The sequence below is a fragment of the Callithrix jacchus genome, chromosome 6 (assembly GCF_049354715.1).
Source record: "Callithrix jacchus isolate 240 chromosome 6, calJac240_pri, whole genome shotgun sequence".
Lineage (NCBI taxonomy): Eukaryota > Metazoa > Chordata > Mammalia > Primates > Cebidae > Callithrix > Callithrix jacchus.
Window position 1 is genome coordinate 149,626,979 of NC_133507.1, and position 17,398 is coordinate 149,644,376.

Here is a 17,398-nt window from a genome sequence, read left to right on the forward strand (position 1 = left end):
TTTGTATTTAGCTATTTTGACTAATCAAATCCCATAACATCTCTGAGCTTAGAAAATGTAATCTAAATATGGTTAATTTTCCTTCTAGCAAATTCTGGAAATTCTCTTGTTTTAATAAAATCCTCTTACCGTTCATAAGCTATTTCTTTTGGAAAAAAAGTAAATTCTTGGAATAAGGGCAATCACATACCCTAACCCCAAACAACGACAACACCAAAAAGCAAGCATTTATTGAGTGTTTACAACCTGCGAGGCACTGAGTTGAGAGATTTATGTGCATTTCTTTATTAAAACCTTAAAGATCCTCATATAATGTAATTATCGTTCTTTTCTATAGGTGAGTAACTGAGGTAAACAGGGAAGTTGCTCTAGGTGGCATAGTTGCAAGGTTAGTAAAATCCATCTTCCATAATAATTATTCATATTGTTCCACAAAGAAAAACCCTTTCAATATTTAGTCCTTATGTTTTGGAAGCAGATGTAGGTCTTGAATTTCTAGGCTGGATGACTCTACATTCCTTTTTGTTTTGCTGGTGGTAAACCAAATCAGAAATCATGATTTTAGAGGGTATGTTCTTAGGTCATTATATGTAATACAAACCTCAATCATTTGAGGACTTTATTCATAAATATTTCCATTTTTTTTGGAAATAGCATTGAATTGTACCTATTTTAAGGATACCAGTGACATTTAATTCATAATTGTGTAATGAATTTTATTCAACTTCAGTAACATGTGCTATTTGATCTCAGCCTACAACCATAAATCTTGTTGAATTACTATTTGGTGAACGTTCCCTAACTAGTCACTCTTCGGTTAAAAATCTCAGCTGGGTTTAGGATATCTGTTGAAGAAGACTCTAAGTCAGTCATCTGTATTTTATAGTAAGGGGTTTTTCCATTTTCTTGTATTTCAAGTTAAAGTAATTCTAAAGAATTACACATGAGCTAATTTGTTTCTTTAACTCTGATTGCTTTAAAAATTGTTATTTTCCATGCAACCTAGATACAATACTTTGATACGTTTTGTCTATAGCTGGAGAATTACTGTTGTATAAACATGTGTCTTGGTTAGCTCTGCCTGCCTCACTTGATTTAGCTTTGTATTCTTTTGCTTTTGTTTTCTTGCTTTCTCCCTATTCTTCCAGGGTTTCATCCAATTGGAAAGTTAACTTCTTAGCACTGAGTGGCTAAGAAGGATATATTTAAATACCTAGACGCTATGTACCAAACACACTCAACCATAACCACACCTGTAATGATGCCCTCTAGTGGGGAGCACCAGTACCTGAAGATGAATCTCTTCTCTGGTGAAGTGGGAAAGTATCAAGGACTTTGAGAGAGCTGTTGAAATTTGATGAAGGCTATGTTCAACTTGTTCATTGCCACTAAACATTTAAAAATCATAGGCTTCTTGTAAATAGCAAACAATATAGTCATATGTCTCTGAAAAGACTTCTCCAACTTAGGTTTTCCAAGGCCAGTAGCTTAATTTTTTATTTTGTTTTCCTGTTTTAACTTTACGGACTAAAACTAAAGGAACGATACAATGATCTCATATTCAAGAATCTTATAAATTTTTTACAGAAAATATATAGGAATGGACAGTTCTTTAAGCAGCCTGAGAGAAATTATTACATTGTGTCAAATTCAAAATGCATCGTCAACTACGTCATAATTTTCTGGAAGAGAACTGTTTAAAGAACAATACTCCAGGGTTGCCTTGCATTTACACTGCCAGAATTATACTAGGCATCTAAAGGGCCAGCTCTTGTGGGACACAGTGTCCTTGCCAAGATCTTCAGAAAAAAAAAAAAAAAAACAGAAAGAAAAACTTGAAAGGAGAGACTCTATGGAGAAGAAAAACAAGAGGAGAGAATAACAATGCCAAAATATTTAATGTCAAATGCCAATAATAATATTTATTTAAATTTAACTGTTTTCAAATGAATAAGTTGGCATCATTTATTGTTAATATTATTGCATAATGTTATTAATATTATTATTTGCTTAAAAATGCCACGAATGAATTTTAAAAGTTAGCAAACCACAGGAGGTTAATTTTAATGGGGTGAACGATATCTTCTTTGGTTATACAGATGAGTTTAATTTGTTTTGGAGATTTTTAAGAAAGTTACTTTCAACTCTCTATCATAAGTGCACATTAACCCAGGAGGTCATTTTTTTTTTTTTTTGGTTTTGAAAATTTAGTTCTTGCACCAATCTAATCCAAATTTATGTCTAAGTTTCAGACTAAGCATTGATTAAGATGCAAATTCCAGTCACATGCATCCTATGTAGTCTAAGAGATGATTCACTCACCTATGGATTTGACAGGTGTTCATGGCTGTGTCTCCACCTCTCACCACACCTGGGATATTTTCGTCATTCAGATGCTCTTCTGCTTCCTCTAGGGGGCTGCTTTTGGAAAGGAAGGGCCCAGGTTCTCCAGCACGCGCTTCTCTCTGATCTGTTTCAATCTGAATCAAAGGCACTTCCCTCGAGCAAAGTGATCGCCTTTTGTGGTTTACTGGGACAGTGTCCTGGCACGAGGAAATTTCTTTTTTAGAATCTGAACGGTTGTGGTTTGTAAGAGAAGTGGTTTTGCTCAAAGATGACGCTGAGGGCTGTTTGCATTCAGTAACAGAGTCTTTCCTCGGGCAATCGAGAGACTCCTGAACAAGTAGAGTTGGCCCACTGCACATCCTGCTCGAAGCTGATCTATATGCACACTTCTCTGCTTGCGAGGGAGAGCCACCGGAAACAGGCTCCGCGTCAGCTCCCCCCACATCATCCACAATGATTTTGTTCTTGCGCATGAGGGCCTCGATGGAGCTAGTCCACGTTTCATGAATTAACATGTTTGTGATGTGGTCAGTCCCACCTCTCCGATACAAGCAAGAGTCAGATTTGCAGAGACCAGATGAGGACGCGCTACTGACCGGCTGCACGCTTAGGAAATCTTGTGGGCAGTTCTGAGCAAAGCCATCTAAAGAGTTGGCTTTGATGGGCACATTCACTGTCAGCCTGGAGCATGGAGACCTGCTGTCTGGCATGGATGACTGTCTGTGGCACGCTGGAGATCGCAGAGAAGGAGATAGTAGTCCAGCTGTCCAGTCCTGGCTGCTCCGTCTGGAGGAGGTGCTGTCTCTCCTGTCTTTTTCAATGTCCCTCAGCATGTACCTGTAGAACTCCTCGGTGATGCTCTCTGTGCTGGACTGCTTAGAGGGACAGCTTGACCTCACGCTGAGGTGGTCACTTTTCCGGCAAGCCTGTTGCATAGCCGAGCTCAGAATGCTGCTGGCATTCTTGCCGGCATAGTAATCCAGCAGTAACTCAAATCCTCTCCCTTCATTTTCCATCTGGTTCACCATGAACCTGGAAAACTCATCGGTGATGCTCTCACAGCTCGACTGCTTGGAGACAGAGCTGGCCCTGCTGACGGGCTGGCTCAGGGTGCTCATTAACCCCAGGCTATTGACATAAGCCCTGGTCTCAGAGTCTTCTTCAGGAATGCTTTCACAGCTGGAGGTCTTCAGCCGGCTCCACCTGTCGCCACCACTCAGTAACCTATTCCGGGAATAGCCCTGTGCCTGCCACATGCCGTCCACCATCGAGAACTCCGTCAGGTTCATGATCTTGGCTGCCACTTCATTGGCAAAAAGATTGACAGAATCCGGGACATCCTCAAGGTTCACAGACTCGTCCACAACCCTGTTCATGAGCTTCTCTTTAAGCTCGGGGTGCTCGTCCGTCTTCCTCTTGATCTCACTGAGCCGGGGAGGCTTGTGTTTCCTAACAGCTGTCCCGCTCCCCTGGATCTCTTTCTTTCTCTTCAAGGATCGGCAGGGTACGTTGGGTGTCATCAGAAACTCACTCCCTCTTTTCCATGCACAAAACCAGGGTTGTTTTCCACTGGAGTTGTCAAGGCAAATCGCTGCAATTTCAGTTGCCATGGAGACGACCGTGTCTGCTAATTCTTCCGCAAAGTCTGTAATGCAGTAGATGTCTGCATGCTTTGCTTGAAGCACGGATTGAGCAGGAAGCAGCAAGTCATCCCCTAATAAGGACCGGTTGACTTGAACTTCATTGTTGTGAGATGTGGCACAGCTGTACTTTTCTTGGGTGTTTGGGTGGATACTGTCCCCAGCCTCCTGGGAACTGCTTCTGCACTGGCTGACTGTCGGGGACCTTTGTGCTTCCAAAGAGGCTCTGCATTCATTCTCACTGAGATGAGGGCTTTTTGTATCCTCTTCCGCCATTCCTTTCAGATATATTTCCTTGGGGGATGTTTTAGCGTTGGGCACTCTGTGACTACGTGATAATTCTGACTGCAGCGTGGGGTTCTTGAAGAGGCCTGGCCTCACTCCATCCTTGTCTTGTTTTGAATGCATGTCCCCCACAAGATTGTGGATGACAAGACTAGCGTTGTGTGAATCGCTAAGTGGAGAGCTGCTGGAAGATTCAGTGGCTTTTGTCCATGCTTGGCTAGCACCCGGATCAGATGGCTGGCAGTCTGGTTCTGTCTCCCTCCTTCTGATGGTCTCCTTAGAAAGGACAGCAGGACATTCACCAAGACGTACAATGTGGCTCATCTTCTTGAACGTGAAGCACATGACATCAAACAGCAGTTGGTTTGTACTTTCCATTAAGGTGTCCAGAATTTCAGATGAATGCCTGTCGTCATTGGGGTTGATTATCATATTTTTCTGGTAAACTTCGTCAACGGAATGCTTCAGGATAACATTGGACAGCGTATGTGCCAGTTCATTCCTGAGGACATTTTCTGAGCACAGGGTCTGAGACTTTGAAGCAGTTTCTATGATTCTCATGTTCATGGATTCCAGGAAGTCTCCCATGCTGCTGTAGGTATTAGGCCTTGTTAAAACTAGAGCAGCCTCCTTGAGCAATCCCTCTGCAATAGCTTCCTTGCCAAGCTCTATGCTTGCTAAACTACAAAGTGGGGGGATGCCTTCAGAAGCATCAGCTGCAGGCAAGAGACCACCACTTGGAGCCACTGAGAACGTCACCTCTTCTCTTTCACCCAGACCACAGACAGCCACGGCACTGGCCACTTGAGTCATGCCACACAAAGCAGATGGAAAGGAGTACTCATTGATGGAAGGTTCCTTGAGTCCTTGGGGTGGTTGATTTTGCTGTGCACCACTGCCACCTAGTGGACAGTTTGAATCCACTTGCTCCATTTTGAGTCTTTCTGTGGCCTGTGGACTGGAAATGGTTCCAATCACAGTGGCTGCACAAGCTAATGCCACTTCTACAGCACTCTGGGCTTGTCTGCTGGAGTTCTCTCCCGAGAGGATGCCTGAGGTTTCACTAGAGACTTCCGTCTCAGGCCATGAGGAGATGCCTGGCTCAGGGGGAGCATCGCTGCCATCTGGACTCTGAACAACGACGATTTTGGGGAGCTCATTCCATGACCGAGAAACCATTGTATCTTTTGTGGGAAGCAGAGAACTTCCTACAGAAACACTGGCTGCATACTCCTGGAGTGAGGTGGGCTGAGACTGAGATAATCTGATAAATGCATCCTGCAGCACGGATTCTGCTAAATTTGTAGCATACTTGCCAGTTGTGACTTCTCCGTCTTGTATAGGAGGGAGAGCGTTTCTTGTGTCTTCATGATCTCCTGGGTTTAAGTTGCTTCTCTGTTCAGCCACAGCACATGCAGAAGGCACATCTTTACCCGTCATGGGGAAATAAGCATCCTTTGGAATATACAGTGCCTGTGATTTTTCCACTTGGCCTTTAAAACCTTCTGAATAATAATAATGTGTGGCTTGTCTCTCACTCCCCACAGCTTCACTTTTCCACTGTGACCGCTTGGCTGAGGGATCTAGACTGTGCGAGGCTGTGTTCTTCGTTAGGTTTTCTGGAGATCGTTGTGTTTTAACCAACGGTGTGTGATATTTGTTGACGTATTTGTCTTCCACAGCATAAGGCCACTTTTCTTTGTTGCAATTCCATTCCTCCTGGGTGGCACCCTTTGGCTGTTTACTTTCCAAAACATGGGCTGAGATATTTATATTTTCATAACCTAGTGAAGAGAAAATGAGGGACACTATTACTTTTTGGATAGCAGGTTACCATGAGTCTAATGTAATAATTACTCTCTAAAAATAAAACATTAACATTTTTCCCCCTTGAAGAATAATATTTTGAATGTTTCTTCAAGAAAAATGAGTCTGAAAAGGCTTTCAAATTTTATGATAGAATGCCACCCAACAAAATGGCTTTCCATGTGGGATACAAATGCAAGCACTAGAGCAGGAGGTATTTGAGGGCTGAGGGCTGCCACCATTCTTCAGGGGAAAGCATTCTTTAGGGGAAAGACAGTTGCATCTTAGAGCTTCACATTGGGTACGGAAGGAGAAGAGGGGATGTTGACAGCAACCTCAGTAGTAGGACTTCTTGCAAAGATTTGTCTAAAGTTTGCACATAACTTGTCCCAGTGCAACAACATCTGGGTATCCCTTCCTTGGTGGCTAAAACTGGGAAGAAGGAACCCATTGTTCATTGAGCTCTGTGAATGAGTCAACAGAAAGAGCTGAAGAAATGAGTGCCAAGTACTTTCCTGGATTATCTCTTTCTATCCTCACAAAAGTCATTAGCTATAGGCAGTACTCTCAAATTAGACAAAAAACTAGGGCTCAGAAAAATTAGGTAACTGGCACCAGATCTCACAGCCTCAATGTGGCAGTGCTGGGATTCAAATCCAGGCTGGTCCAACTTGGCTCCAACTACTATATGGCTTTTATGGAAGTCTTAGGAAAGTTAACTTTCCTCCTAGTGATAGCCACCATCTCTCGGCAGGCAGGAGGATTTTCCTTTAAATCCTACACAAATTCCCTTCAGCATCCCTAAGGCATCTCTTGGGAGTCTGGATCCATCCAACCATTAAGTCTGCTAAGTGCATTTGTCAGCATCTTCACCAGTGTTCTCATGTCCTCCTTCCTTCCTTAAAATTCAGCAAGTACAGTTTGTGATGTGTCAGCCAAACTGATGTGACCTGGAACTTTTCTGAAATCTCACTCAGACATTTTTATATGGGGACTAGTTTCAGGAGGCACATTTTTTATTGGAAAGTTCTCACCGTTCCTAGATTCATCCACTTCATTCTCTTCCTCCAGGTGCTCAGAAGCAGTGAGAAAGTCTTCCTCAATTGAGGATAAGGAACAGTTTGTATCATCCTCCAGTTTCAAGTTGCTTGTTTCCAGGTGGAGCTGTCGCTCCTGCACCAGTTCCAGACCAATCAAAAATTTGTTGATTTCAAAGATGATGCAGTTGGTACTGTTTGGTCTGTTCCCTCTTGCACATTGGACCAAGCAGATATCTGGCAGCCAAGGGCACTAAAAGTGAAGAGAAAAGAAGCCATTTATTAAAAAGGGAAAATAAAAGACTCTTGCCTCTGACCTTTCCTTTTGTACCAAGCTCTCCTCTTAAAAGGAGTGGGGGACCTTTAAAATATTTGAAATATCTTCTGGGATCATATTAATAAACTGCTTGAAAAAAGATCAAGTGATGTTTGGGAACACAAGGTGCCTAGGAGAAAGTCTGACTTAGGGGAAAATGGACCAGCTGTGTCACATATTTTAGTTTCCCTTGGTCAAAGCAAAAATTCAACTGGGCAAAGTTAAACAGGCAAAGAAGATTTTATTCGAGGCTATTAAAATTGGGAAGGGAGGCCAGAACTAGGTTAGGCCACAACTCCACTGAGACAAAAGGCAATAGGGTTTTTAAGGGCTAGGGTGATGGGGAGATCTTAGGTCATCTGTGTTGGATAATTGGCTTTAAGTAAACTCTCTTGTATCTTTATTACAGTTGGTAGTTTTACAACCTGGAGCAAGATGCCCACTGAAGTTAAGTTCTTACTCTACCATGGAGACTGGGGACACGAAGGGAACTACCTTCCTTGATGATTACATGTCAAAGGGACAGCTCCCAGGTCCTTGAAAAAGACATTTCTGGGTATAAATCTGGCAAGAGGCTTTTACAAAAAGATTTACATCTCAAAAAGGCAGAGGAGGAATTTAGAATTATACATTTTCTAGATTAAATGCTCTAAGAAAAGGGAAGTCAAGGTCTAGAGTCAAGAAGGAGCCGATCTAAATTTTTGTCAACGCTGTCTTGGTTACCTTTCTTGATTAAACTGAGTCCCAGCTTCTCAGACGAGTATCTTTCTCTGCCTTGAAGATACTCAGTAAAATCCCTATTGGTACTTCAGATGTACAGTAAGTGTTCCATCAACTACTAGATTCTATAATTTGTATTGCTTGTCTGAAGAAGTAGCCAACATGAAATTAAATGAAATCCATAGGAAGTGAACTAATTATCTCTAAAAGACAAGCATATGGGAAGAACAGTGAAAAAGAGGCCCAAATTATTGAATCATGCACTGGTTAGACCTGCTACTTCTGTTCAGTTCTAAGGTTACCACCATATCCCCATTCTCCACTATACATTTTCAGTATTCATATTTTTTATTGTTCATTGGAATAGTATTAAAAGGTTTCAATAATTCTAGGAGAGATGATAATACAATGAAAAATTCAATCCTTCTCCAAGGGGTTCAGGAATTTCCTGGGGGCTCAAAAAATAGAATTCCCTTATGTGCATATATGAGTAGGTTTATTTTTCAAAGAAGGTGGTCCGTTGCCTTGCTTTTCTAAGTGAGAGTGTGGACCTGCAGCCATGGCATCACCTGGGAGCTTGTTGGAAATATTTAATCTCAGGACTCAACCCAGATCTACTGAATCAGAATCTGCATCTCCAAGGAATCTGTTGGAGATGCCTACATGCATCAGCATTTGAGACGCACTGGTCTATGGATTTATTGAATTCACAAAGTATTCGTGATCCCCCAAATGGAGAGGAACTGCTGTTGTAGAATAAGCAGAAGTTGGCTTAATTTCCTTTCCACTGAGTTTAGACATATTACACTAAACTCACCCGGTATTTTCTGAGTGCCTATTGTATGCAAACTATGCAAGGAGGTGCAAACATGAATCAGACAATTGCCCTGAGGAGAAGGGCACACTATACTATCACTGGGTCAACCTCACCAGAGTCCAAGTGATTCGCATGGAGTTGATTCACTTCCAGCTCCAGAGGTGTTCATGTGACTCAAGCCTGGCCAATCTGAGTAATGCATTCCTTGGGTCACAGTGATTGGTTCAGAAATGGGCATGTGATGTATGAGAGCCAATAGGATGCAATAAGACTTTTGCTGAAAGCCGCATGGAAGTGACATTCCATTCACTCTGTCTTGACTTGAACCCAAAGGGATAGTGCTTCCTTATGGGAGGGGCTTATCTGATAATAGAGTCAATGGAAAGAAAACAGAAAAGAGGCCGCAAGAGAAAAATCCACGTCTTGATAATATTGTTTAAGTCTCTAATTTACTCCTGGATCTTTCCAGTTTCATGAAACAATATGTTCTGTTTTTGCTTAAGCTAATTTTCTGACATGTTTAATTAAGAATCCTAACTGGGATTAATCAGGGTCTGGTAAGTTCAACTTAATGTCAAGTCCAATTAATGTCAACACCAATTTTCATAGAGATATTGAAAGAAAGTCAGAATTTCTCAGTAATACCTGTAGTTGCCAAAAGCTAGGAAAAGTGTTCTATAATGCAGAGGCAGTTTTAAAAAAAATCTGTTAAGGCTAAAAGGAAAATGGGAATAAAGTCTTCACTCTCAAAGATAATGTACAGTTTATTGACAAGCCACAAATTACTTAGGACTCGTAAAATTTCTAACACGCAAGACTTTTTAGTAGCTACAAAGTCAGGGAGATTTGATTACCTGGAAATAAAGACTCCTTGTTTATTAATTGATTTGTCATACTGTATTATGTTTCATGAAATTTGGAGACTTTGGGCTTTCTGAGAATTTGAAGACTTGAAGGATAAAAGAGGACTTTAAAAATTGACAGCAAAATTAGAACCCAAGGAAGAACAATTTGTGGAAAACAAATGCTCATTATTTTAATCTGGAGCTGTTACATATCACTATAACATACTTTATGTGTATGTTTTCTTATAAACTAACTAAACAACTTTACTTACATGTCTTTAAATAATGTTACAGTGATTTATGTAATAGGAATGAACATGAGTGCATTGGATGATAATAGCAGTATTTTGAATAACACTTGCTTTGGAGTGGGGATATTTTATTAGTTGTGCCCAATACACTCTCTTTTCATCCTTGAAGCTGCCATCCTGGATTTACTAGCTTGGCTAGTTTGGTACTTCCTAAGAAATACATAAAATTTGAAAGATGATATTGTTGGATTCTAGGATCACATGGTTTGAAATAGACTTTTGGTACTGCTCCTTAAAGAGAAGACAATTCTGTTTTTGCTTATTCAGTAGATTTGTAGGAAACCAAGCTAAATAACCAATGCCTACTGTATCTACTCTAGTTCAAATACAACTTAGGAATTTGAGGAGATAATAGAAATTAGGAGTTGATGTAACAAAAGCTCCTCTAAGTGGTGGTATTTAAGAGAAATACAAATGCAGACTGTTCCCAAGTACAAAGACACTTAGATTCCTATGTTACAGAAGCTTATGTGTAGCATCTATTTTGGGTTTACACTGATCTGTGCTGAGCTAACTATAGATGTAAGTGAATGCCTTATCAAGAACTTACGTCTTACCTGGGAAACTTCAAAATCTGCTTGGAGATTTCCAGAGGCTAACCCACTTAGGACGACAATTTCATTTTCTTTTGGTTGTTGGACATTCATGGAACTGATAAGTTTTGGAAGATCTGGTGAAACGTTGACCAGTTTCTGTAAAGCAATTATCTCTATCAGTTTAGCTGATTTCTTTTCACCTAATACCACTCATCAAAGACTACTTTACTTGCAGAAATAAACTTGTAACTGCTCATACTATAAATTGCTTAATCTACTAAGATTATTACTAGAATATGTTTTATAAAATGGAAGCATGCAAGTTTAGATTGAAAGAGCAAATTTAAGCTTTAAAAACTCTTTAGTTCTAAATTTTCCCAAGTAAATATTTAGTAATTACTATTATACCACAGGTATAAACAGTAACTTTGGGAAATTTTTCCCTTTAAGACCTTGCATAAAATATACATATTTTTTCTAGCAATCTTCTGATATGAATTGGCTCTGTGTCCTTATCCCAATCTCATCTTGTGGCTGCTATTATTCCCACGTGTTGTGAGAAGAACCTGGTGGGAGATGACTGAATTATAGGGGTGGGGATCTCCCATGCTGTTCTTGTGATAGTGAATGGGTCTCATGAGATTTGATGGTTTTTAAAAATGGAAGTTTTTACATGCAAACTCTCTCTTTGTATGCTGCCATCCATGTAAGATGTGACTTGCTCCTCTTTGCCTTCTATCATGACTGTGAGGCCTCCCCAGCCATGTGGAACTGTAAGTCCAATAAACGTCTTTCTTGTGTAAATTGCCCAGTACAGGATATGTCTTTATCAGCAGCAAGAAAACGGACTAATACATCTTCTGTTCTAATTGTCAATAACAATAATTACAATAAAATTGTGACTAGCATAGATTTTACTCTGTGTACAAAGCACTATTCTAAAGCTTGTATATATGTTAAATCTAACTACATTTAATCTTCACAACAGCAGTGTATGGATTAGGTACCATTATTCCTTTCATGTTACATACAAGCAGCCTAAGGCCTAGAGATTGGTAACTTGCACCGTTCATGTAGCTAAATCAGTGCCAAGGAGTGTGTATGCTCTTAGCCATAGCAGACCATTATTTCAAATCGCTCACATAAACTCTTCAAACACACTCTTCTTAGATGCCAACTTGCTTTGGCCCTCCCTACTCTCTCTTTGATGGACTCTGCACCGTAATTCTATCAAATAAAATTGTATGTGCAGTTTCTCTTGAAAATCCCACAGTACTACACAGATGTTGATATCTGGGGCTTAGCGAAAATCTATGTGTGGGAAACTGGGTTTGAGAAGCTTGAAGTGCAACATTGTTAATATGGGAATAACTGCCAATAACCAAGTAATTGCAGGTCCACTGTTCTGTGCAAATCAAGTGGCAAACCGTGTGCTGTTATTCATTACATAGTATCACACCAAATGGTAAATTCAAACCGTTGTCCACTTTCAGCATGAAATGGCAATCTTACAGCACTTAATTCTTCCCATTGTATCAGCAGGCTCTGGTTCCAGAGGACTGAATAGGCCTTCAAGTCCTTGCATACTTCCAGATATTTACATCAGGGTCCTCACGGCCTTGGATGTGCTTGGAGAATTTAGCAGCAACAGGATGCAAAAAGTTCAAGCCAAGGGTACAGATAAAGCATTTGATGAAAGCAGCAGGAAGAAGCAAATCTGAGAGACAGAGGGGAGGGCTGGCTGGTATCAGCAGGTTTTGGGAAAGTCATCTAGAAATAGCCATTTTAAGGCACTGGTGGGCAAGAGGATGTGTACCTGCTCAGACAGTTCTGCCTGCATGGGAAAGCAAGCTTCACGAATGTAAAAAGGGCAAACTGTAAGGAAAGGGCTGGGGAGATGGACTGTAATGAAACTGTCTAACTAAAGACTCTCCTACAAAATGAGTGTTATTTACAGATGAAATCGAGTTGAATGGTCCTTGTAATGAGCTGCTGGACAGCTTGAGTTTCCAGTGTTACCTGTTGCAGGTGCTCTGTGCTGCATTCATCCTTGTTCACATCCAGATTCACAAAGCAGACCTGGGAAAGAGGGCAAAAACAGCACATTAAAATACAAAACCTGACTGTCTTTTTGGAAGAAAGAAAGCAGGAATCAGTTGGGATAAATGCTTTGAGAGTCTTACACATCGTAGACAGTTTGGCATAGAAACAGTCATTCCACCTTTGGGCCTCTAAATAGCTCTCCAACGCCCTGCTCAGCTTCCCACTGGTTACAGCAAATGCCGTCTTCCCTTCATGGCCCAACACACTAAAAAGTCTGCTTTTATTAGAGCCAATAGAACAGGTACAGCAAGACCTTCGGATCTATGAGGCGTTATCAAATCTCATGGAATAGGAAAAACAGCTTTTCAGGCCTAAGTCTCTGTTTATAATCGCAGTAAATACTTGTCTCTATTTCCTCTTCTCATATTTGCTCCTTTTAATCTAGTGCGTAATGAGTGCGGACTTCTCTTTGCCACATTGTTTTGGTTCATTCTGCTTTATTTAACCTTGCTATACAGGTTGCCTCTGGGTTACCATCTTGGATAAATGCCTGAATGGCTTTGCCACAATATTAAACACTACATCTAAACAACAGCAAAACATTGTTATACAGTCAATGCTGCATAATGGATAGTTTTGGTCAACAACTGACCACATATGCAACAGTGGTCCTTTAAGATTATAACACTGTATTTTCACTGTTTCTACTTTTTCTATGTTTACATGTGTTTAGATATGCAAAAACTTACAATGGTGTTTCAGTTGCCTGTGTATTTAGGATAAAAACATGCTGTACAGGTTTGTAGCCTGGGAGCAATGGGTTACACCACAGAGCCTAGGGATACAGTAGGCTATGCCATCTAGATTTGTGTAAGTACACTCTGTAATATTCAAACAATGACAAAAATCACCAAATGATGCATTTTTCATCACATGTCTCCAACAGTGACTCATATCTGTATTATTTATCATAATTTAAATCCCAAACATATCACAGAGTTAGAAAACTACTATAAACATTCAGATGGGGTTGGTTGGGGAAAACAAAGTTAAGAAAGTTTTCAGAGAGCTTAGATATGTTTTTGAAAGATAAAAAGAATTTGTTGGGTAGGGAATGGGATCACCACTAGTGGATTGGACAGGCAGCATGATTAATACTTGGAGGTGAGAAAGTGTAACACGCTGTCAAAAAACAGGGAATAAGCGAATCTTATTGCAGGCAGGCCTAGAGGAAGGGAAGTCTTGATAATTAGGTCTTGTTATGCTTGTGCTAAATGAGAAAGTGCTAATGAGGTTCTTTAATACTTTGCTAGAAATCATCTAAAGGTTTTTGTTTCTAACTAGTTGATTTGAAGATACAAAACTGAGAACATTAATTACTTGGAATTTAGTTAGACAGTTGAACTTTCAGATGCCTGAAAATACATGGGGGCTTCTGATCTCAGTTTCATTTTGGGATCATGATTTCTCAGTGCATCCTTTTTCTTTTTGAGGTTAAAAAAAATAATGGAAAGGTTTTGAGAAAGATGTTAAAAACTGAAATAGAGTTGCTTTAGTCCCAAATAATAAGAAATTCCTTCAAGATTCGTGGACTCAAGAGATCCTTGAAGTGCAACCCTAGGATGAACCTATTAAGAATAACTTGATGGGCATTAGGGGGAAGAAAGGGCATGAAAGGACCCACACTCTCATTCAGAAGTTCTTTTCACTCTGCACTAATAAAGATAGGAAAAGAGGAAGAGATCGGCATGAGTCCCTTTGCAGACAGTGCGGATGGAAGCATAAATAGTAGATGCAGCTCAGAAGCAGTTCATGATCTAGGGAAGTTTGAGAACATTCTTGTAATAATGAAACTTTGCCCTTGGAAAACTAGTGCCATATCCATCAGTCCTCAGGGACTTCTAATAACATGCAACTGGGACTGAAGTTATTGAATTGATGAGAAGATTTTTCCATTCACCTTAAAGAAAGGCTCATCACCTTGCCCCTGGGCATCACGAGGCTTTTATTATCCTGCATCACAGTGGGAGAGGACAAAGCAAAGACCAGAGAGCAAACAAAGGCATCTACAGTAACGATTTGTCTGCCCTGCAATATTTTATTTAGTTCTCTGAGGATGAACTCTCTTTTTACCCATTCTGGGCTACTCTACGAAACTCTGCCTACACTTGGAGGACACTCTCCACATTTGCTAGCTGAACGAAGACAAAAGCAAAGCAAGACACACACCAACTTCCTGTTTGTACTTCTCAGGCACATCTTTCAATATCTTGATAGTAGGGAATGATCCAGGCTTCTCAGCGCTGATGTGTGTGCAGTGTGGGGAGGCCTTCTTTAAGAAAAGGAATAACGAAATTAAAAAAACTCTAAATTAGGTGTGAGAGTGAATATTTTCTTATTTAGAAGGAAAAGAAGGAATCCCAAGAAAGCTAGAACTTAAAAGGATGGGTAAATACTATAAACATAAAAACTGCCAGAAATATGGTATCTAATCGATTGCCCAATGCACCTCCACAGTGCCTTTTCTTTTCACATTTTTGACTAAATACCCTTTTGTCACTTTTTCATGTGAAAGCAATATTGAAATGTTGTCTTCTCTAGAGAAACTAGAAAGATAAGCCAGGTTTCCTCTAATACGGTTGACTGATTTTTTTAACTTCCAAATTTTTGTTGAAAATATGTTTTTCAGCTTACTGTCAAATTCAGTGGGACACTAACGTACAGTTTCTTTCATATATGAGTTGTTTTAGACATACTCTTTGCAGTACTTATACAGTGTAATACTCTGAAGACGTAACTTGAATTGATTCTCTTTTATGTGATTCCCCTGAAAAAAAAAGCATCCTGCATTTCTGATTTTCAGTGTTGTACTTCCTCCACCGGGAGGAAATTTCTGGTTGACTAGGCATCAATGAGGACTCAATCTTGTACTTAAGTTTTACATGTCTGATGATTGGAAGAATTTTACACAGAGTGGCTTCTGGCATGTAAATTTGCATTCTCTCCCTGCCTACATACTTTTGCCACTGGAAGCTGTAGGACATGGTCACACCATCCCTGACCTGGCACATTCATTTTGCAGTGTCTGGTTGGGTTACCCCTCTCGATGGTGGAAGTATTCCTGAAAGTCATTCCTATATGTGGATGGATAGTAATCACTTAACCATATATGAAAGTGACCTCAAGCCACATAAATATATCTCATGTAAATACAATCCCCCTCAATTTCCCTTAAGCCAGAATCCAAAAGTGCCTGTGGTCACTGCAATGACTCTCAGTAATGGGGGGAGATAAGAGGTAGTAGGAGTCAAAATGGAAAGAGATAATTGTAGTTAAAATATCTTACTTTGAATATTTTATAAAAAGGTATAGTCATGTAAATACATTAGGCCCTGTCCCAAGGGCCTTGAAACTGGGGCTTACGTGCATGAAGAGCTCTGAAACCTGAATTTGGATAGTTTTGCAGTAAATCCACTTGGTGAAATGAACCATGTGACTAGATTGCTCTTAGCAGATTTTCAATCTCTACAAGCTTGGGTTATTTACTTGAGATTTTAGCAACCACTAATACTAAAGTCCAAGTGGAGAATATAGGACCAGCCTCTGTCTAGTAGAGCTGGGAGTGGTGAGCCTGGACTAGGAGGCTTTGTTGAGGAGACTGAACGTTCTGTGTGTCCAAAGTGTCTGGTGTCAGTGCTGGCTGCTGAGAAGACAGATAATATGAGGCATTATTCTTGCCCTCGGGGAGTTTTGATGTGTCTCCCCGGGCAGGACATGTCCTTAAAGTGACAGTAACATCATGGGCCATGTGTGCTGGAGAAGGGAGTCGGGGGAACTGGGTCAATCATGAATGGTATCCAGGTGAAGGTTGGATTTGAGGTGAGCTTGGAGGGCAGGGGACATGTTTAAAAGCAGAAGAGGGAAAATTGCCAAAAATGATTAATGGGTGATTCTTTCCTGATCTGCTCCTGTTGAACAATAACCTGGTTAGAGTCTCCAGATTAATGGAGGCGAGGAGAAAGAGGAGACAGAGGCAGTGCCGTCTGAGGCAAGAGGCGCTTCCTAGAGGAACTCCAGACGTGAGATCAAAATTTGTGGGCAGAGCTGCTTTTCCTCTTTCCCGGTAAAGACCCTGGGATTCATTCAACAGACTCTCTGAAGGTTGAATAAAAGAGGAAATCGTAATTGTATAATGTGCTCCCAGTACAGTAAGAGTTGAGAGAGACACCTATGGGTTAGAACGAAGTATTTCCCTCCTTAGTACAGGGAGAAACTTTTGGTAGTGGGGAGCTGAAATAAGGTTTTTTATTTTTATATTTTGCAGGAGCCATTAGGGTGAATGTGACTGAGATGATGAAGCCTGGAAGATTCTGCCTTACAGTTCCATGAGCTGGAGAGAATCCTGTTGCTGGGGAGCCTAGGGCTGCATGCAGGAGTCGCCAGCCGATGGAGAATAAGGTATCGGTGTTGTGATGCTATTGAGCTACCTGTAAAATGCATGCACGGGCAAATCCAAATATGCCAAATGATTCAGGAATAAATTTTTTTAAGTATGTTTTTTTTTTTTTTTTTTTGAGACGGAGTTTCACTCTTGTTAACCAGGCTGGAATGCAATGGAGCGATCTTGGCTCACCACAACCTCCGCCTCCCAGGTTCAGGCATTTCTCCTGCCTCAGCCTCCTGAGTAGCTGGGATT

The 17,398-nt window shown here is 40.6% G+C and overlaps 1 protein-coding gene across 6 annotated transcripts in view; it reads right to left on the minus strand.

Annotated features, from left to right (window-relative positions):
* The window catches only part of SPHKAP (SPHK1 interactor, AKAP domain containing), a 181,420-nt gene that overhangs the window by 19,357 nt on the left and 144,665 nt on the right, over window positions 1-17,398 (minus strand). For all 6 annotated transcript variants that reach the window (XM_008999649.5, XM_002749865.6, XM_035305966.3 and 3 more), the window contains 4 exons: window positions 12,679-12,738; window positions 10,681-10,815; window positions 7,112-7,367; window positions 2,323-6,055 (listed from right to left, as the gene is read on the minus strand). In XM_008999649.5, the coding sequence (XP_008997897.3) occupies window positions 2,323-6,055; window positions 7,112-7,367; window positions 10,681-10,815; window positions 12,679-12,738 (4,184 nt within the window). The remainder of the gene's footprint in view (window positions 1-2,322; window positions 6,056-7,111; window positions 7,368-10,680; window positions 10,816-12,678; window positions 12,739-17,398) is intronic.